This window comes from Nesoenas mayeri (genome assembly GCF_963082525.1).
Source record: "Nesoenas mayeri genome assembly, chromosome: 3".
Classification (NCBI taxonomy): domain Eukaryota; kingdom Metazoa; phylum Chordata; class Aves; order Columbiformes; family Columbidae; genus Nesoenas; species Nesoenas mayeri.
Genome location: NC_137544.1, coordinates 16,713,634 through 16,734,738, shown reverse-complemented (window position 1 = coordinate 16,734,738; position 21,105 = coordinate 16,713,634). Strand labels below are relative to the sequence as shown.

At 40.5% G+C, this 21,105-nt stretch overlaps 2 protein-coding genes across 7 annotated transcripts in view; one reads left to right on the top strand and one right to left on the bottom strand.

Moving 5' to 3' along the window:
- ASAP2 (ArfGAP with SH3 domain, ankyrin repeat and PH domain 2) overlaps nucleotides 1–9,518 on the top strand; it is a gene marked incomplete at both ends in the record, with an annotated part of 88,030 nt that extends 78,512 nt beyond the window's left edge. Inside the window, 5 exons of the mRNA XM_080342963.1 lie at nucleotides 755–923; nucleotides 2,547–2,614; nucleotides 4,348–4,460; nucleotides 8,319–8,441; nucleotides 9,444–9,518. Of these exons, the coding sequence (XP_080199089.1) occupies nucleotides 755–923; nucleotides 2,547–2,614; nucleotides 4,348–4,460; nucleotides 8,319–8,441; nucleotides 9,444–9,518 (548 nt within the window). The remainder of the gene's footprint in view (nucleotides 1–754; nucleotides 924–2,546; nucleotides 2,615–4,347; nucleotides 4,461–8,318; nucleotides 8,442–9,443) is intronic.
- A 2,841-nt stretch (nucleotides 9,519–12,359) lies between these two features.
- ITGB1BP1 (integrin subunit beta 1 binding protein 1) lies at nucleotides 12,360–21,087 on the bottom strand. 6 transcript variants are annotated; one of them, XM_080342640.1, is made up of 8 exons: nucleotides 21,065–21,087; nucleotides 18,949–19,049; nucleotides 17,985–18,063; nucleotides 17,607–17,743; nucleotides 16,289–16,377; nucleotides 14,988–15,057; nucleotides 13,451–13,600; nucleotides 12,360–12,739 (listed from the first exon to the last, which is right to left on the bottom strand). In XM_080342640.1, exons 2-8 carry the CDS (start codon nucleotides 19,018–19,020, stop codon nucleotides 12,668–12,670), a joined length of 669 nt encoding a protein of 222 aa, XP_080198766.1. In that variant the 5' UTR covers nucleotides 19,021–19,049; nucleotides 21,065–21,087; the 3' UTR covers nucleotides 12,360–12,667. The 6 variants fall into 6 exon arrangements, with proteins under 6 accessions (XP_080198766.1, XP_080198765.1, XP_080198770.1 ...); XM_080342639.1 differs by having other exon boundaries at nucleotides 21,031–21,070; XM_080342644.1 differs by lacking the exons at nucleotides 14,988–15,057; nucleotides 21,065–21,087 and adding exons at nucleotides 18,353–18,508; nucleotides 21,031–21,056.
- Between the last annotated feature and the right edge of the window lie 18 nt (nucleotides 21,088–21,105).

Below are 21,105 nucleotides of genomic sequence, written 5' to 3'. Positions count from 1 at the left end.
ATGCTCCAGTGAGGACTGTATGGTGCAGTGCAGGGTCAACAGGAATTATTATCTACTACTAGAGTGAAAGAGCTCCTCACTTATATATATAGTTTTAATGCCGCATTTCTCACTGGTTGTAAAGATGGGTGTTACGTGTAGGCTTGGGGCTACGTCTCCACATTGTACTTGATTCTTGCAGACCGTAGGAATGCAAAAAGGTGTTTTAATGCATTGCCAGCTGCTGTTGTGGTGGTTTTAATAATTCAGTAGAAATTTTAGTTAATTGCTAAACCTAACGTGAAGTTATTTAGATGTTAATCATAACAAGATTTTAAGAAAATACGTTCCTCTAAATAAAATTTCTCAGATATTATTCACTTAGTTATTTTACCATAAAACACAAACTGAAGGTCTTGATTCAGCAAACAATATTAGCACTTTCTTAAATATATTCTGAACTACTATTTTCAAGAATATGACTGTCTTTGGTAAGAATTTTCTTCGTTTGTACTTTAATGCTTTTATGAATTGAAGTCCATATGAGCTCTCTGACCTTGACTAGGTGAAACAAAATGTAAACCTCTTCCCAAAGAGGTCCTTCTTCCAATGGAAGGATGACTGCTTTCTGTTTAACTTGTTGACTACACGTAGTAAAGCATTTGTCTTGGATGGAGGTAAATCCTGTAGCAGGAGAACATGCAGATGCAAACCTGAGAAACAAGAAGGTAAATAGAAAATTAATTCCATTTCACTGTCTGACTTTCTTCCATAGATGTGCTTGCTCCAGCACCACCGCCTCCCGTGGCAAAGACAGCCAGCATTATAGAAGCTTTGAACCAGCAATCTAAACAGCAGCCAGGTCCTCCACAAACGAAGCCAACCCCACCACCACTGCCCCCACAACCTCCTAGCAGAATCTCTCAAAGAAAGCCTATTACTGGGTAAGTGATGTCATTTTAGTACTTCATATACTTAATAATTTTTAGTAACTTTTCAGGGTGTTTTTATATAACATGCAAGCTATCTCTGGAGCGTGCATACTTTTGCCAATTATGTGTTCTAGAGCATGTGAATGAAGAGAAGGCAGACACTAAGACAGATTAGAAAGATTTCCATGGTAAAAACAAGACAGCCTAGTGATTTAAGACGTATGACAGAATATCTACAGAATGCATGATGGAAATAAGAAGCCACAAAGAATAATAATGAATAATCCTTTTGTAATTCTCATCTAGTAACAAAGAAGAGATAATGGGGTCTTCTGTCTGATTGTGTCATTTATTGTTCACATACTTTGTGTAGATTAAGTTCCATTCACTATTTTCATTCATGGTAGGAATAGAGAGACCTGGAACAGAAAATATCATTTTTAAATTTGCAGGAAACAAAGTTAGGAGGGACAAATGTTCTGGCAAACAGGTTTATATCTAAAGCATCCTTGAGAAACTGCAGTTGTAGTCAAGGGAGAAGAGGGGTGTCATTCAGTAAGCAACACTTAGTACTTAAGAAAAATCCCCTACAAAGAAAAACAAAGCATGGAGAACAGCAGAGTATTGTTAAGCACAAGTCCTTAAGAGAAGGATCTGCAAGGACATAGTGAATCAGGAATAAAAGTAAGTCAAATGACTCATGCTACTGTGTAAGAGTCAAACAGAAATAGGATTGTTTGATTATAGCCTGCAAAATGTGTGAATTAATCCTTCCAGTTGACTCAACATCAGTAATGCCTCAGCTGGACTTCTGTGTTCAGTTTTGGGTGTTGCAGTAAAATAAGGGTGCAAAACAGTGAGGCAGAAACCGGGGAGATCAATAAGGTAATGAAAAGTCTAGAAAATATGACTTGTGAGAAAAGTTCAGAAGAAATAAGATTACCTTAATTTTTTAAAGAAATAAATTGTAGCATAGGTACATGTCTTCAAATATGTATGAAGTGTTGGATAATGCTGTTTCTTTTTACGTCCCATGATGCTTAAGTTGTGGCAAGAATTATTTAGTTAGCCACTAGGAAAAACTTTCCAAAAGTAAGCATGGGGAAATATCGTAGCAACTTGTCTGGGAAGTTTTTGGATTCTCTGATACTATCCAAACTTAGATAGTTATAAGATACAGGGATGTGTATTTGTGAGATAAATAATATACATGGTTGATCCTTTGTGAGTGAAAGAGCTAAACAACCTTTGACATTTGCGCTCCCTTTCTATTACTTTGATTGCAGATACCATACTGAATAAAAGGGAGAAGCAGCTTGCTGAATGTACAGACTAATATGCATACATAATTTTATAGTAGCAGTGAAAGGAACTTCAGATCTTAGGAAAAAGAGTCTGCTCTACACAAATTGCAGTAATTGAACCTATATTATTATTCTGCCTTACATTTTTAATTTAAGTGCAAGTTATGATTGGTGTAATCAAAAATACAGAAGCAATGTAGTAAGCAAAATAGCTGTCACCGAAATATACTGAAGACATGACAAGAATTTTATTATTTGGAAAATACTCTATTGTTGCGGTCCAAGTTCTTGTTTGTTTCTTAAATGGATCAATTTCTGACTTTCTTCACAGGACTGAGAAGTCGTCTGGCTTAACTAACAAAGGGCAGTCTAGAGGACTTGGGTCTTTACAACAAACTGGTAATTGTGGTTTAGAGATTTATTTTATTGTAATTAAGCAATTATTATAATGGCCTGAGAGAGAGTGTTTTTCTCCTTATTTACCTTGCATATTTAAATATGGTCATTACCAGCATTCTTCTTGTTACTCTTCTTGAGAGATGCCTCAAGCTCTTCTGCATGAACAGAGTTATCAGCCAATTAATGTAAATAATGGGACCATGTAATAAGAAACAGAATCACAGAGTGGTTGAGGTTGGGAGGAACCTGTGGAGGTCATCTGGCCCAACTCCTCTGCTCAAGCGGGACCACCCAGAGCCAGTTGCCCAAGACCCTGTCCAGATGGCTTTTGAGGATGAAGACTCCACAACCTCTCTGGCCGACGTGGGCCAGTGCTCGGTTACTCTCATAGTAACGAAGTGTTTCCCCATGTTCATGTGGCACCTCTTGTGTTTCAGTTTGTACCCATCACCTCTGGTCCTGGCTTTCTAGCTGGGTGGTCACCAGCATGTATTGGCGCATGGGCTTGTTCATCCCCAGGTGCAGGACTTCAGACTTCCTTTTCCCCTGGTCTCTGGCACCTGGGATTCCTGAACACTGGTCTTGCTAGTAAAGACTGAGGCAAAGAAGGTGTCCAGTACCTCATCCTTTCCCGTGTCTTATGTAACCAGATCCATTGTTGAGCAATGGACCTGCATTTTCCCTAATTTTCTTTTTCTACCTATGTATTTACAGAAGATCATCTTGTTGTCTTTGGCACCCCTTGCCAGATTCAATTTTAGTTGGGCTTTAGCTTTCCTAACCTCACCTAAACCTGATTCTATACGAAGGATGCATTATGAAAACTTGAGTTGGTTTAGTCTCTTGTTTGCATCTGTAATAAACAAGGTAGCAGATACACATTTTAGAACAGAAAAATGTGTACCTAGTTTGAAAATCATGTAGTGTCACTTTTAATTAAATTGCAAATCGATATTGCTCTTTTCATGATAATGAACAGAGTTCATTATTCAGAGTTCATTATTTGTTCTCTTTTCATTGTTCAAAGTAACTACTACTTCTTGGTGTGAACTGTGGGGCTGTCATATGCAGGGACAGGATTTGGCCTCGATGATCCTTGTGGGTCCCTTCCAACTCAGGACATTCTATGATACTTTGGGACGTTACAATAATGTCTTCTCAATAAATGTCCGAAGTGAGGTTTGTTTGGGTTCTGTGGTATTGTAGTGGAATTTCTCATACCTGTTTTCCCCTTCCACTGTATATATTAGGTTTGTTGTTTCTTACTGGGATTCTTTTTTATTTTCACTGGACAGACCCAGGGGGAATTTGCTAATAACTGTCTGCCATGTGTGTCAAGGAGTCTCCTGTGAAGGATACAGCATCTTGATAATGATGATCTGTACTGGGAAAGAAAGGTCCTAAAAGCACAGAGTCTGTAGTGAGTGAATGGGGAAATGGGAGTTTTGGTTCTGCCCTCATCTATTTTATAGGCTATTTTTCTCCTTTAGCATATCTGTAGTACTAAAAGCTTTAGGTAATTGTCTTTGAGAAAAAAAGGGCCTTTTTTGTAAGGAAAAGGATAGAAAAATTCTGTTCAGTTATTTACAAAGAACTATTTAAAATGGTATGCTCGTGGGATATAAAAATATTTGTATCCTTTAAAAAAGAATTTATTTGGTTTCAGTTTGTGTCATCACTGTTACCTTTTTTTTAAAAGCATGCCTAAAATGTACTTGTTTTACTTACCTTAGCAGCAGGAGAGTCGTCTTCTGTGTGCGAAATTCCAGTAACACAAACTGGTTCTACAACAAATACTTTGGCACCCATCCAGCCACCAGCACCAATGCCAAGGAAATCACAAATAGTAAGTAGAGAACGTGGATTTTGATTTTATTAAGTCTTCCTCGTTCTGTCAGACACACTGTTGACATAATAGTGTATCCTGTTATGGAGAAAGTGTGAGAATCATGAAAAATACACACCCTGTATCCTCTGTTAAATATGTGCATGACTTGTACTAAATATACTAAATACGAAAACTTTGCTTTTCTTGCATTTCTTATATAATTGTATGTTATAATAAATAAAAAGAAAGAAAAAAGAAAAACCAAAGAAAAGAAGTATGGATTCTTTATGGATTCTTTGCTTACATCCAGATGTGACTGACACAATCCACAGAATGTATGGTTTGACTTAGTGAAGGTAGGTAGGCTTGATAAGTGAGTCACTTTTAGGTTGAGCTTGGCGAGTCACGTGTAGATCATATGTAACTTCATTCTTAACTTCAGTTAAGTAATAAGGGAGCTTATGGGAGCTTTGGTACTTTTATAATGGAAGAAGGTACAGTTTTTCACATATGTAGATCAAATGGCTTCAGAGAAGACTAGTAGAGATCAAGCTCAAAACAAAACAAATTGCTTCTTTGTGCAGTTGGTTCTCTTTGCATCTCTTTGTCACACATTCACTGGGTGACAGGAGAGAAATCACATCTGACTTGTGACATCCCCAGCCAGAAGGTGACTGAAGAGTGAAGGGGAAGACTGAAAGTATTGTATACCTTTCTTCTTCTCCTCCAGCCTTCAAATGATTGTTAGAAAAGAGATACTGAATTTAGATGGACTCTTGATTGAGGACTCTTGATTAGATTGTGTGGCCTTCTTATACTCATATTTATTATTTATAATCTAGGACCATGAATGGCCACACACACATTAGTGTCAATACCTGTATTTTTATACTGGTGTAGGTAAAGGGATGTATTTCCAGATGTCAGCTGAGCTGCTACATTATGTGTATTTGAGCTGGGTCTTTGGTCCTTGTCCCAATTTCATGTTGATGTCTTGTGCGATAGACATAAAACATCCATATGCTTGCTCAGGACAGTATTTCTCTGCAGTGAGCAAATCACAATGTAGAGTCCATACTTTGTGAGGTGCTGTGTGTGACTAGGTCTGGGCTGCTTCACGCTTTACATTCTGTGTAGCAGCGTGATTCAGTAGGTAAATAACAGAGTTAGGACATGTGCTGTTCCTGGCTCTATGACTGTCTTATTAATGGGCTCTAAAGACAAGACGTGCCTCTCTGCCTTCATCCATTTTTTCCTTGACTGTGTCTACTGAAATAGTAACTCTCTGGGACAGGCTTGAGTATGCTTAGTGCTCCTGTTAGCTCTTTCTCATCTGATAACGCTGAAAAGCCACAGAGACGTCTGGAGTTCATTTTACATTAGTTGGGGGTAAAAAATTTTCTGTTCCTGCTTCCCCACACTCTTGTTCAACCAAGTTACTGTCTGTCTTGCATCAAAATGACTTTAATGTTTCAGACCACAATAAAATTAAATGGTCTGATTAGTGTAAAATGGAATGTCTGTTCCTATTGCTTACATGCACCAAGGGAATTGCCATATTTACTCTGTGAAGCTGTTGGACCCTGATCACAGTTTCTGTTGTGTGTTTTGGGATTCAGGTGTGGGTACTGGCTATATCCTTTCAACACATCTGCCAGTTCTGGAATGGGTCCTTACCTGGCTTTCTGTATAAATTACGTTGTAGTAGTTCTCTCTGTTGTGCTCTCCTTCCTCGTTTTACGGGACAAATTGCTTTACTTATGAGTGAATGGGGTATCCTGGCTGTTTTTAGGAACAGTCACAGTGTCTCCACAATTTAATATTAATTGCACATAGTATGAAGAACAAATCTGACTTTCCAGATATCTCTAAGGCTTCAGTAGGGTGAATTTTGTGGGACTGAGAAAATGAGCTGGATTATTTTCTTCTGTCATAAGAGAAGGGAAACCTGGCTCAGGGAGTGTGTGCTAGTTAAGGTGCTTTAGCTAAATCAATCTAGCTAAAGCATCTTAGCTCAGATTTAGTCAAGGGCCCCTCAGCTAAAGAGCTTTAGCTAGATCAGTCTAGCTAAAGTGCTTTGGCTAAATCGCTGCATTTAGCCTTATACTCCAGTCTTTTTTCTAAGTCTTTACCCTGCCGGCGAATCCAGAGGCCAGCTGAGATTTAGGAAATGATTGCGGAAGTGCTTCTTGAGTAAAGAAAAAAAAGGGCTAGTTGTACATGCACATCTAGCCAGTGGCTTATCTCCTATATAGTGCATTTGCTGAATAGCCTGTTTTTCAGATGGAAATTCCTGATGCATATTTTTCTTTTTCTTTTTTTTTTTTTAATGTATATTTTTGATTTTTGAAACCATATTGAAGATACTTAGGAAACTTTCTTGGAAGATACTACTCTTCTGGGAATGGGATCTATTTTAATTTCCTTGCCTTCTAAACAACAAGCAATACCTGTAATTACTGCACTTTGAAGTTAGTAATTGTGTCGCTGTTACACTGATGTGAAGCTTTTCCCTCTTGACCTAAAAGGTGTTTGTGGTTCAAACTGGAACTTGCCTGAGATGGAGCATGTGGTGCAATGGCTGCGCTGCAGTGCCGGGCTGCTGGCTCAGGGCTGTGCGCCACAGGCAGAGCCGAAGGTGTGTGCCCGCTCTGCGCTCTCAGGGGTTTTTATACTGAAATGCAAATGGATGCTTACAGAGGAGCACAACAGTCATGGTACCACCCTCCTTCCCCATCCACATCCCACTTTTTCTGCATGGCTCTCAGCTCGGACAAATTGGCACATGAAGAGGCTGTTGGGCAGTACTGTCCTCAGCAGAACCTTTTGCTGGTGGAGAGCAGACTTGCGGATGGAGTCTCTTCTCCTCTCACAAGCTCCTGCTATATGGCTGACCTGACTAGAGACTGGGACCAGCTTCTGGGGGACTTCAGGATGGTGATGAGACCTTCTTTTCCTCATCCCATCTGGAGCCTCTGTCCCAAACACCCACTGCATTAGCAGATGTCTTTTGAATTAAATGGCACTTATAGCTCTGCTCTGGCATCTTAGGGAAGAAGAGAGATTTTTGCTGGCGGTGGGTGGGCAAACTGGGGCAAAGGGTGGTAGAAAGCTTAAGCTCTGCTTCCAGGTCCTGTGCCTCTCCACTCCTTGCGTGGAAACGCTATGTAGGCAGCATTGTTGTTGGTCTGCAACAGAGAATGAGGAGGCTGCAAACAAATGCAGCAGCAGGCAGGGTTGCACTGACAGAGGTGTGAGATTAGGATGGTGGATACTGTGATGCCAGAGCAAAACAATTTCGGTATCGCTTCAAATAGAACGCAGTGAGGATTGGAGTCTCTCTGCGATACTGGAATATTGCGACTCCTTACTAAACTCTCCTATTGGAAGAGCTGACAAACCAGTTCTATAGCTGGTGGTCCTCAAAGTGCTAGAGAGAGGCAGAGGACGTTTTGGAGGGTTGAACGCTGCTGAAATGGGTTTAGCAAATAAGGAAGGGGCGTATTGGCAGGTGGCTCAGGCCTCTTTTTGATATCGCTGGTGCTGTTTTGCTTGCTGCATAGCACTTGATCTTGATCACCCCATCTTCTGAATTAAATCATACTTGCTGCAGTGATGCAGAGCTCTTCAAGACAGGTTTGGGTGGGCCAGCATGGAAGATTGCTAAGGGAGAGCTGGGCCATGTTGGTGGTGCAGTGGTTCTGAAAGCCTTTGGATGCCTGGAGCATGAGCACCCAGCATTAAAGATGTAGCTGAACTCTAACCTATGAAAAATGATGGTTGGAATCAGTTCTGGAGCTTTCTCTAGATCAACTCCAAGTCTAATCTATCTCTTCCATGCTGTATTATTTACATATACTTATTTTTGTATTTCAGTCAAAAACTAAACCCAAGAGAGTAAAAGCAATTTACAACTGTGTAGCTGATAACCCAGACGAGCTAACTTTTTCGGAAGGAGATATTATTGTAGTCGATGGTGAAGAAGATCAGGAGTGGTGGGTGAGTACTTTGCATTTTCCATCAGCACTGTGAAAGAAATAAATGAAATCTAGAGGTTGACGGTGACTTCAGAAGATCCCCCACTGGGTTTCCAAATGACAGGAAAAGTTTCATCTAATGGGAACTTGATTCCAGAAATGTATTTTGTTTGCAAAGCAAACTTCAAATAAGTCTTTGGCTTTTCTCATTCAGAGAAAAAAAAATAAAATCAATCATGTTAGGGTTTACACTGTACAGGGAACATGGTCTGATTGATGCAGGAAATTCTGGGGGGCGGGGGGGTGTCAGCACTTTAAGAATCTGCTACTGTTTCATCTGCTTTGAAGATGCTGTGTGGTGGGCCTCAGAAGACAACTTGATATTGTCCTAACGTTTCAGCTGACTGAGATTGAGAAATGCTCTATTTAAGCTGGGAAACCATCTCAACTATTTACATTCCAGAGTCTCATCAGCTGAAGCAAAGTCTTGGAAGATTGTTATGCATGAACACACTGCCTTACTCTGTTAGCTAGCAAAGAATAGGACTTCAGATTGCATCTAAATTGACAACAATGCTGTATAAATACAAATAGGTTCTTGTAAAACCTCAAATTGTTGAAGCTTGATCTATGCTGTTAGCTTTCAGTGATTGTTAAGAGGAGGAAGCAGAAGGAACTTAAGAAAGGCAGAATATGGGCTGCCAGGCATTGCAGATGTGCTGAAAAGATGCAGCAGTGGTACTGCATTAAGAGGTGATACCTTCAAAGAACTGGATAAAACAGAGTTTGAAAAAAAAAACAGCAAACAGACCAGAAAAAAGGCTGTAGCTGAATATCAAAATCCACCTTGTGGGACTGAAGTTTCTGATAGTTTCCCATTGGCAAAAGAAAAAGAACACCACTGCAGAAAAGGTGTAGGGAGAGGCTCATTGTACTACAGGCAAGGGGGTCACGGGGGTTAATTTTAGTGATACTGAAATGGCCTTTTTGAGATTAACTTGAAAAAATATCTGGACTCTTGCAGATTGGTCATATTGATGGAGATCCCAGTCGGAAAGGAGCTTTCCCTGTATCATTTGTGCACTTTATTGTTGATTAAGTTGCTACTGATAAGTGGAGACATTTCTCATTTCCAGCGGTCACAGAAATAAGTTTTGCTCTGTTTCATTTCATCTACCTATGTGCAGACACCTTGCCAGAGCACTGCCCGAGTCCTAGGTACTGTAGCTTACTTTTTTATTGCCATCGCGCTGATTTTGGGATTTCTAAAACTTTTTTCTATGTGAAAACTTCTCACAAGCAGTTTACACTTAAAAAAACCAAAAAACCAACTCTTCCTGTATTTTTCAAGGTGAACTGAAAAGCTTTAACAATCACAATCCATGTAAGTGTGTGAACATCACAACATCATGAATGTTCTTATCAATCAACTCACTGTAGTTTTGTTCTGCCTTTTGTAACATGACAATCCTACAGTTCAGTGTTGCGTCCCCAGTCAAACTGTGTGTATCTAACAGGGCAGTGAATTTATCCAGTTCTTGGTAGCGTTTCAGGTGTTGGAACCGAACCATGCAAGCTGCTGCGTAGTTCTAAATTGGACTCACTCAGCATCTTGCCATACTGGCTGTCATCCAGGATGTCAACAGTTACAGAAGAAACTATTTTAATTGGGTGTCTTTGGCCAGGTAAAAGTGAAAAAGTGTTTCAGTTTACCACAGGAGAAACTTCTTTCTTTCTTTCAGAATGGATGTAGATATTTGCTTACAGGTATCTGAAATCTGTGTTAGTTGTTGAACTTTCTGGTTCTAATTTTGTGAGCTTGAGACTGTTTCATTTTTCTATGCTGCACGCGTGTAGAACCTGGTTTTTGAATGTTCTTTACGTATGTTACATCCATTTTGGTCATTTAATGTGACTACTGCTGGTTACCTAAACTATGGCAATATTATCGAGTTACTCCATTAACTCAAGGATATGAAAGCTGCACTTCCTGAAATGTACTTAACTATGATGATGGATTGCAGAGCATTTCTTACACTCTTCTCATTATAGTTGTTTAGACTTTGTTTTTAAATTCTTGAATTTTCTTAAACCATCCAGCAATGTGTTCACAGGGAACACATCTGGTGGAACATTTAGAAAAACATCCTTGGTCAATCAGGTATCTGACACTTCACAAATACACTACATTGTTCTGTTTTGTAAAATCTTGTGTGCCACTACCTTGCAAACAATTATAGTTTGCTGACTCACTCTGTATTTATATAATATATCCACATATATGGTAGCTACACTGTTGTTAAATTTGTTTCAATAATTTGTGAACAAAGGCTAGGCCATGGGTGGTTCCCAGTTGGCTCACAGAACACCAATACAAATCTGGCGTCGTTTTGATGTTTGTATATTGTGAAATTGTACCAGTTTTTGCTTATGCCACAGGAAACAACTGATGGCATAGGATAAGAAAAATCAATGTCTAGGTCACATTGGCTTTGATCACGTTTTGTGAATACTGTATCTCTAGTTTTATCAAGAGAACTTTGAATTTCTGACAAATGGTGTTTAAACAGGCCGTTTCATATTGAACGGAATGAAAAACAGGCCAGCACCGTATATGCTTATTGGAGAAAAAAATCACATTGCGTTAGCGCTGGAAGAGCAACACTGATCTTGCCTTGGATCGCCTTTCCAAAATGGTACAGTGAGTTGACAGCCTCTCCGACGGGTACAGCCACGTATACACACAACTTTCCTTTTCTAGATGCTGTTGCTGCAGTATAAATGGGAACAAACTGGAATGTTTCAAGATATTTTTGTTGCAAGTTGAAGCAAATTAGTCTGTATTTTCAAAGTTCCCAGTAAAATGATAGAGTAATAGTTTAGCACTAGTTTTATTCACTGATATGTTCAGTTTGCAACACTATTTTGTATGTTTCTATCCCTGATAGAGTCTAGAGAGTAAATGGGCATATTATTTTGCACAGATCTCCTAATGTACAGTATTTTTAACACAGAATCTTATAGTGTATGTAACAACGATGCAAATTTTCCTTGAGTTCTGCTAGAAGACAAACACACTTTGAAATGTCACAACCTTCTTCACTGGTCACTGAGAAACTAGGAAACCTGTAGAATACAACTTAATAGCACTAACAGTGCAGACAGATAAAATCTTGAGGACCAATAAAGAGCAGCTAAGCAGAATTTACCCCTGGATTTTCAATGTTTCTCCAAGTTTGCTGCTCTGGCAGAGGAAAAATAAATTCTAGAGCCTGTAGATATCTATTTATAATATAAAATTAAGAATTTTTAAGTCCAAAATTTTGGCGTATCTCATACAACTTTTCAAATCTGATTAAAATAATGACTTAAAAAACCTGTTAATAGACAGACTATTAGGTTGCTGTGTTAACTGTTTAAAAAGGAGCAAGTGACACTTAAAATGCAGCTTAGAATGCTATGAGATGTATAATATTCAGTTCAGTTGTTTTTATTTTGTTTAGTTGCAGAGCAACTGTATATATTGTATAACCTAAAATCAACTCTTATTTTCAATGTCCTGGATGCAGTGATTTATAATTAGAGCATGATTAATAAATTTTACTCTTGTTAACCAGTCAAATGTCTGGAAAAATAAAACTACTTTTAAAATCACTTTGGCTACTTCTCTTTTCTTACTCAGCATTACTTAAGCAGTGTTCTTTTCAATGTGTAAAATGAGAAATGCAGACAAGTAGCACATGAGCAAAAGAAAATATGTACATCTCAGGGATTTTTAGTTGAACGTAGAAACTGCATGGATAGCAAACCTAAGCTTAAATTAGAGGTGTAAAGCACTGAATGACTACCTATTATTACTCTGCTCGTTACTTTGTTCTGGTATCTATGTTCAGCAGAACTGGAATCCACATGAACAAATTGTTTTTTTCAGACAAAAACAGAAGCAAGTGTCAGTTTTATTTTACATTTCTACAATATTGACATTAATATACAAAACACGATTTAGGAAAAAAAAAATATGTTAAATATAAAATTTTGTACTGTCCTGGAAGTGGAAGATGGAATAATTTCTTCAAGTCATGGTTGGGGAAGGATCAAGTACCATGTGCAAGGTTGTGTGGCTCTTTTTTGCACAGCAAGTCTTTGCTGGGTTTGTGTGGCTACAGCCAGTCCGTGAATCACAGAGCAGCCCCATGTCCTCCCCACACAAAGGCCTCTTGTACTACAGTCATGTGCTGCTGAAGAAAATCAGGGCTTCTCTGACATTAAAACTGAATCAAAGGCTGTAGATAAGACTTTGCAAATAGCTTGTGCTTGTTCCTAAAAAAAACCAAACCCAAACACACAAATTAACGCTTGCTGAAGAACGCCCAAACGCCTCAAGACTTACTTAAAGCAGAATGCGACCTTTATCATTCTTCTGGCAGACATGCAAAATGGAGCAGCACAAGTGAGATTTAATTTGATTTCTGTGGTCTGCAATGACATGTGGGAAGCTGTTTTAAATGAGCTCTTTTGAAACAAGTCGGAGTCGTTAGCTTTCATCATAGCATGACATTAGCACTTAAAGTCAGCTCATGTACCCCCAGTGTGTCATATCATAGTATCTTGACATTGAATTCTTCTGCTCCTAAGGGATCCCTTATAAACATGAACGCATGCTCTGCTACCAGAATTCTTACTCAATCCCTCCCTACTTTGCCCAATCGTTTAAAGTTTTTGTCTTTAAAAATGCAAACGGAGGATTGTCCTTAGCAGCTCCGATAGCATTTTTTAGATTGCAAAGAGCTTTTTCAGGCATATACACTCAGTGGCAATTTTAGGGAATGTAGGTATTTTTCCTCAAAACTGACCAAATGTACCCAGCAGGGCTTTTCTCCCCTCCTCAGCCAGGGCACATTTATCCTCTTTTTCATTAGGAGCAATCCCCCTTCTGCCAAAAAGCCTTCAAAAGGGCCTTGGGTTTTAGAATCTCCCTTTGCAATCAAACTACCGATACCTAAATTAAATACTGTAAACATAAACTCTTACCAAACTATTGCACTGATATACCCAGAGGCTGCATTCTTCAGAGGCTGCATCTGTTGTCTTCAAAGCCAGTAAACTTTTTCCTGCTCCCAGACCATCATCATAGCAGACCATCCGTACAATTAAATAGAGAGCATGCCTATGTAACACATCCTGAAACCATGTGGCAAATAAAAGTTACTCTGCAACAGCTACTCCAGTTTTCCACCTGTTTTGATTCTTACAAAAGAATACTTCAGATTTATTTACAGGAGAAAAGTATTCCTTGGTAAAACTATAATTTTCAAGTGAGAGTTTAGTCAACATTTTAAAAAGTAAGTGGTGGTTTAACACAATTTTAGCTTTAATTTTTGCTTCTATTTTAGAATTGCATTCATATGTGGACTATATTCCTGGCCATACTACAAAAGCACATATTCATTTCCCACTTATCCTCATTTGCTCTCTGTGAGTGAGGAGGCCGGGTGGTGCGCTCTGGGGTCGCTCAAAGCAACTTTTTGCTTCTCCAGTATTTTTGCAGACAATCCCATCTCGGTTCTGGGAAGGGTACAGAGGAGACGACTGTTCCCAGGAGAGGGTACAGACGAGGTCAGTTGCTTTGGGAGCGGTGAGGGTGGCCATGTGGATAGAGCCAGACCACTTGTGGCCTGAGCCACCAGTCTGGGAGACTTCTCCTCCCCACCCCACTTGAAGGGTTTCACCAGAGTGCCAACAGTTCTGATCCTGGCCATTCCAAAAAGGGATTGCTTGATCTTGTCCAGTACAAGGTCTCTGCAGACCTACCCTATGCAAAGGCTTCCTTCTCAAGCCGCCCTACGCAACCAATATAATTCATCTCATTTATTCCAGTCAAACCACCTCAAGGGTCTTATGACTTCAGGGCAGGTCTTTTTCTAAGTTCATGGCATCAAACGCCTTGTCCCTATCAGTAGCTGAAGGGTCTAAAGAAACTCCACTTCAATACAGAAGCTGTAAAAACATGGAGCTTGATGCCTGCTATGAAACCCTCGAGAGAGGGCCCTCCACCAGAGCTCATAAGGTCACATCTCCATCCTCGGCATTTGCTTGGCAACTGCTCACAGTTATTCACACCCTCACCAACCATCAATCACACCACGCTGAAGGCAGCTGGAGCCAGCGTGGGACTGCATCAACCCTCCAATCTCTGTATGAAAGATGCCAAGATTTCCCCTCAATTTACTTCTAACTTTTTAGAGTTACTTGCTTGAAACTTGCTACAGTGTTAATGTATTTGAGAGAGAAATCGGATGGACAAACTGTGCCATACGTGTACATATATATAATGTACAAATTAATGCCAACTCAACGTAAAGAAGGTCTAAGCCTCAGTGGGACCTCTGTGAATAATTTGCCATTGGTTTCTAGTGGCTGCATCCACAAACAAATGAAACGTACCAGTAAATTACATATCTGCATATTTCAGTGACTAGTGACAAGATTTCTCAAGCATTGGCTGAAATCTATGAGGAAAAATTTTGTATCCTGCAAAGGTATCGTCTACAAAGCACAGAATTCTCACCTTTTCCCCAAAGTCATAAAAGACTGGATTCTTTGTATGAATGCAGAGAAAACCTTTCCATCTTGGAACTCTAGGAAAAGAGTTAGGTGGGCTAACACACTAAAGGACAAATTAAATGTCACCAGTAACACAGACGCAAGAAGCCAGAATTTGGGAACAGAATGCAATGCAATAAAATGCCAGTGCAAGCTAGCTTATCACAGAAGGCTTTATCAGCTTGTGCATGCTTTCAGCTTGGAGCCAGAAAAAAGATGGATAAAAGTCTTAAAATTACCTATTTGATCTTTATCACAGTACAAAGGAATTTAAGTAATAGTATAATCTATGTTCTTAATGAGAATTAAGAATTTAGGAGAAGAGCAAAAACAGAATGTAAAAGAATTCAAAGTTTGAGTAACAACTACTACACTTCCTCCCAGGCATTAGAAACAAGTGGTTTATTTTCTGAAGGGACTAAAGGAAACTTTTTGTCTTTCTTGAGAGTATTCAGCTATTGAGCAATGCTCACTGTTCTCATACATGAGGCTTTTATGAGCAGGCATTGCTGGATTGTTGATGGGTCATGACTTCATAAGGCCAAGTATTTATGGTATCTGGGGCTCTGAGGGCAACCAGAAGGAAACCACATGGCTGCAATACAAAGCGACACAAAGGCAACTGGAGGGCCCTAGAGAAGAGACCGGATTTTTATTTTTAGAAAGAAAGCTACTTGAAGTGCACTAAAGGAAAATAAACTACACGTAGGAAATGATGCAAACAAAACCTAGGCTTGATCAACAGAGTGAAATCATGAGGCTTTAATGCTGGAGTGAATTCACACTCTTGGATCATGAGTGCAAGGCTGGAAATTTAAAGAGGAAAACAACTCAGGTATCCCTGAAAAAAAACAAACATTGTTTTTTCCTCTCCACGATAACATCAACAGGAACTGCATTACTAACGCAGGCTGAGGAACCTGTGGGCTTGGCCACCAGTCATGTTACTTTTCCACGTGAGAGAATGGCAGGACAGCCACAGAAACAGGAAGGTGTGCCCAAAGAGCAAAAAGGCTTGCCTTTTGTCTGCTGCTCTGCCTCAAAAGGAAAGGATTTTTGTCATAATTCCAAACAGGAAAATACAGAAAGCCCTGAGGAGATAGGACATGAAGCAGTGCTGCTGGGAGAGCTTTCTGGTGGTTGGTTTGTTTTACTTTTGCTTAGAGCCAGGAGTGACATTTTGGTCACACAGATCATCTACCAGAGAAATTAATGAAAGCCCTTTTCAACCCTCGCCAAAAAGACAGTTAGCTGTGAATCACTTACATACTGATCAGATGTTGAAACTTTAATGCCGTATTTGGAAACTCCCATAATAAACTCCTCTTCACTTGGAACAAAAGGTAACTTTCCATCTTGCTTTGGAGGGAAACAAACAAAAGCCTTTAGTGCAGCCAGAAGAACATGAACAACGAAGATACATAATAGAAAAATGTGTTTACGTGTGTTTCAGTCTACTGGATAAGCAATGTCACTAATGCTGCTCATGTCTTGCTGTGGGGAGTCTGCCTGCCACTCCTGCACTTGTCCGATCGCATAACTTTATGTGAAACACGTTCAGAGGAGGTTCAGACTAAATACTAGGCAGCATTTCTTTATCAAGAAGATGGTCAGATACTGAAACAAGTTTCCTAAATAGGTGGTTGATGCCCCAAGCCTGTCAGTGTTTAAGAGGCTTTTGGACAATGCCCTTAACAACTTGCTTTAACTTTTGGTCCGTCCTGAATTGGTCAGGCAGTGTGAATAGATGATCCTTGCAGGTCCCTTCCAACTGAAATTTCTACCCTATCCTATCCTATCCTATCCTATCCTATCCTATCCTATCCTATCCCAAGATTCCAGAAAGGAATTTATCATCCCAGGGGGCAGTTTGGCCCTGTGGTCAAATCAGATGGGCTGAAAAATAATGCATGCCCTGTCATGCTGTGCTGATCTGGGTGATCTATGTTCCACACTGGCACCTGTTTTGTAAAAACAGTATTAGCATATATTCAGATAATTGAGATGTCAAGTTGCTGTAAGATAAACAGACATTCTGTGCCTTTAAAGATATAAATGATCAGCTTCCTAACGAGAATAACCAGTTGTGGTTTTTAGTACAAAAATAAGTACAAGCAACCACAGTTCGGCAAGGATGACCCAATATTACTCAGGTTCCTTGGTCACAGGTTCGTAAGTGATGATAAACAGACACGTGACATTTTCCTCTATGGGAAAACTCCTACAGGACTGAGGAAATCTGAAGGAGAAATTATTTTCCAGCTACTAATCCTAACAGTGCTGAAGACAAGACAACAACTTTCAATTGGATACATGTTCAGTAATGACTCATGAAAAGGGCCTTCAATCTGAGCCTGCTTCTTCAGAACACATTTTTGGGCGGATCTTCTCCAGTTACTCAATAGGACGGAACTGAGCGTGACAGCTTTTGAGATTTATAGTTTAATGTTTTTTAAGGTAAGCTACTTTATTCTAGTAAGTCTAAAATTTACAAAGTTGACAGATCACATAATAATATGAAAGAAAAACACCTAAGTTTAAGATGTTCTGGTGGTGTTGGTATTGTCTCTTGTAACCCACTTACCTGTGCAACGTCTATGTAATTTATCAAGTCCAATGGCCCTTCGAGACTTTTGCTTTCACTAGTTTTCAATTTTTCAATGGCACCAACATATTTAACTCTGAATTCTGCACACGTGTCAGAATTACTATTGCTTTGTCCTGCAACAAAATAAAACAAAGCAATTCTGAAGAATTCCAGAACTTCAAAAACAGGGACTTCATCCTAGATGAATCATTAATAATACTTTAGAAGCCTAGAAGTATGCATGTAATAGTCAGCAGGCTAATAGATTCACTTGCAGTTATTAAAGGTACATATTTTAATCTTTTCCATTTTCTGCTCTTTTATACAAACACACATCAAGTTGATCCTGCTCCATGCACTGGATGGATTACATACCTGAACTTTTTGTGGAGTCTGTATCTAGACTAGCCACAGTACTAGACCTGGAAAGTCCCCCAAGACTGGAATCTACAGACTAAGAGAAAAAACAGTATCATCAGAAAGTTACTGAGAACATAATAACAATTCACTTTTAGATGTCCTGCCTCAACTCTTTTTTTTAAAAAAATAAACTAGTGTTTATGTTCTAATTACTTAAGCAGCACTGCAAAACGGGAAGAAAAAAACATCACCAGCTATTTCTTTCCTAAAGTTATCTTTCTGCTTCAATGCAGATTAGACTGACATAAATTCAGCAGGAACCATTGAGAAGTCCACAAATATTTTGAAAAGAGGAGGAAATAAAAGAAAAAGAGAAAATGAACCTTAAAGTTATGTCCAGACTTTTCTGGTATTGCATCTTAACTTGAAGAAATTGACAACTACATGCTTGTCACCAATGCTTGAAATAACATAGCAGTGCAAGGGAAGTGAAACGGCACCTTGGAAAATCCAGAATATTCAACTGATCATTCCAAAACCTATCAGACAAAATGGACACATTATTCAAAATGAAGAACACTTTTTAGAGATACTGAGTAACCAACTAGTACTGAAGAATATATTCATGCTTGGTACCTAGCACCAGGCACCTTCTTGAAGACAATATTTATCACTACAGAACAAACGTTATGACTTTTTCCTCCAAACCTTACTATGTGCTGCCAGAAACTCTTGTGTTTGTGGGCTTCGCTATGGAAGCAATTGAGCATTCATCCCAGAATATAAGGGCTTTACAATGGATAGTGGTTCTTAACTCTCGTAACACAATCTGAGGAACTGTAGTAGAAAGTCCTCCCTGTGGAACATGGCATTTTATGGAAATCACATCCTAACATCAATGTAACTGAACCACTGAACTGTCAACTTGTAACAAATGAAAGCGCTTCCATAAACAGAGATTACACCAAATTCAGCTTACCTTGCTTTTAGTACTGATTTCACTGCTTTGTGAGCTGCTGCTACTGTGTCGTTTTTTTCCTTTTCTAAACATTTTTTCATAATTGGATCAAGGAAGATCTTCTAGGTAGGAAAAACAAAAATTAAAGCTGTCAGATCATCAAGGGAAGGAGTTCTTGGCAAGCACCAGAATCACTGTGTCCAAAGCAGACAAAAACTGGAAACTTGTAAAGGACTCTGAGAACAGCAGTAGTAACGCTCCTCTGGTGCTCTTCATGTGTGACTGAGGAAAGTCCCTCAAGCTCTCTGTTAAAACTTCACCATCCTTCTGATTCATCAAAAAAATGCTGCTACCAATTTTACAGACTGTTGCAAAGATCAGTTTCTAATGCATATAAAGATACGGATTTAGAAACAAAGCAAAATTTAGAGTTTGTATTTCCACTTAAAAGCATTAGATGAATGTTATTTGAAACTACAACCTGAATGTCCTACAAAGTGCATCCAGTGCACTCCCTGTTCCAAAGATCATGCTTCCATTAAAAAACAAACAACTACTTCTGAAGAACTATTGATTGTAATAGTCCTAGGAGCAGCCATAACTAATTCACATGCTCCTGAAAATTAAAACAAGAAGGATGTTACATTTAATGCCTTAGAGCTGAGTTTCTGAGAGTATTCTAGAAGCATTTTCCCTCTATCTGCCCTACTACTTAAATTGCTTCACTTATAACATTTGGCTGGACAGCGTCAAGAAACGGGATGCTGGCTCCCAGCCAGTGAGTGCCGAAACCTTATTTCCCAGCTTCAGAGAGGGATGATTTTAATTACAGAGCTTCAGAAATTTTGAGCAGGTGGAAGAAAGAGGATGAAGTCTAGACAACAGTCTATTTAAGACAGCTCACACTGCAGAAAATAATGGAAGATGCACAAGAAGGATCACAGAATCACAGAATGTTAGGGACTGGAATGGACCTCGAAAGATCATCCAGTCCAATCCCCCTGCTGGAGCGGGAACACCCAGATGAGGTTACACAGGAAGGAGACTCCACAACCTCCCTGGGCAGCCTGTTCCAGTGTCTGTCACCCTCACTGAGAAGAAGTTTCTTTTCATATTTAAGTGGACCCTCCTGTGTTCCAGTTTGTACCCATTGCCCCTTGCCCTATCATTGGTTGTCACCGAGAAGAGCCTGGCTCCATCCTCGTGACACTCACCCTTTACATATTATAAACATGAATGAGGTCACCCCTCAGTCTCCTCCAAGCTGAAGAGCCCCAGCTCCCTCAGCCTTTCCTCATAAAGGAGATGCTTAGTCTCCCTTTATCATCTTTGTTGCCCTGCACTGGACCCTCTCCAGCAGTTCCCTGTCCTTCTTGAACTGAGGGGCCCAGAACTGGACACAATATTCCAGGTGTGGTCTCACCAGGGCAGAGTAGCGGGGAAGGAGAACCTCTCTGGACCTACTAACCACCCCCTTCTAATACACCCCAGGATGCCATTGGCCTTCTTGGCCACAAGGGCACAGTGCTGGCTTAGTGATGCAGTGCTGGTTACAGCCCCCTCGCTGCTGCGGTGCCTGTCACTGAGCAAACCCGCGCTCCCCGGCAGACCCCAGGCCGCGCTCGGCGACAGGCGAATGGTGTCACCCGCAGCCCCGCGTCCCCGGGGCTCCTCCCGGGCACCAGCCCGGCTCCGGCGGCCCCTCCTGCAGGGCAGCGGCCGCCACAACACGGGCAGACCCGCTGGTGTACCGGCAGTTAACAGACACCACTTCACGAACTTTTAAAACACGCCAGACGATCAAGGAGCTCCCAGCATCTCCTGATTTGGCACCACTGCCCGGGGCTGCTTTTCTCCTTCCTGTTTTTACCCCCAGCCCCAAACCATGAACCTGACGAATGGCAGAACGATGAATCCGCTTCCCGCAGAAAGGCGGAGGCCCCGGGGGCCGCGGCCCTGTCACAGGAGGCAGCGCGCAGCGCCGGCTCGGCCGAGCGCCCCCCTACAGCCCCCCCCTTCCTTCCCGGGAACGCTTCCCGGCAGCCCCGTCCTCACAGCGCCGCTGCCGGGCCCTCAGCGCCCCCGCACCCAGCGAGGCCTCACCCGGCAGCGCCGCTCGCTCCCGCCGCTCCCTCACCTCAGCTCCGGCCCGCATGCGCCCTTCCGCTTCCGGGTGGC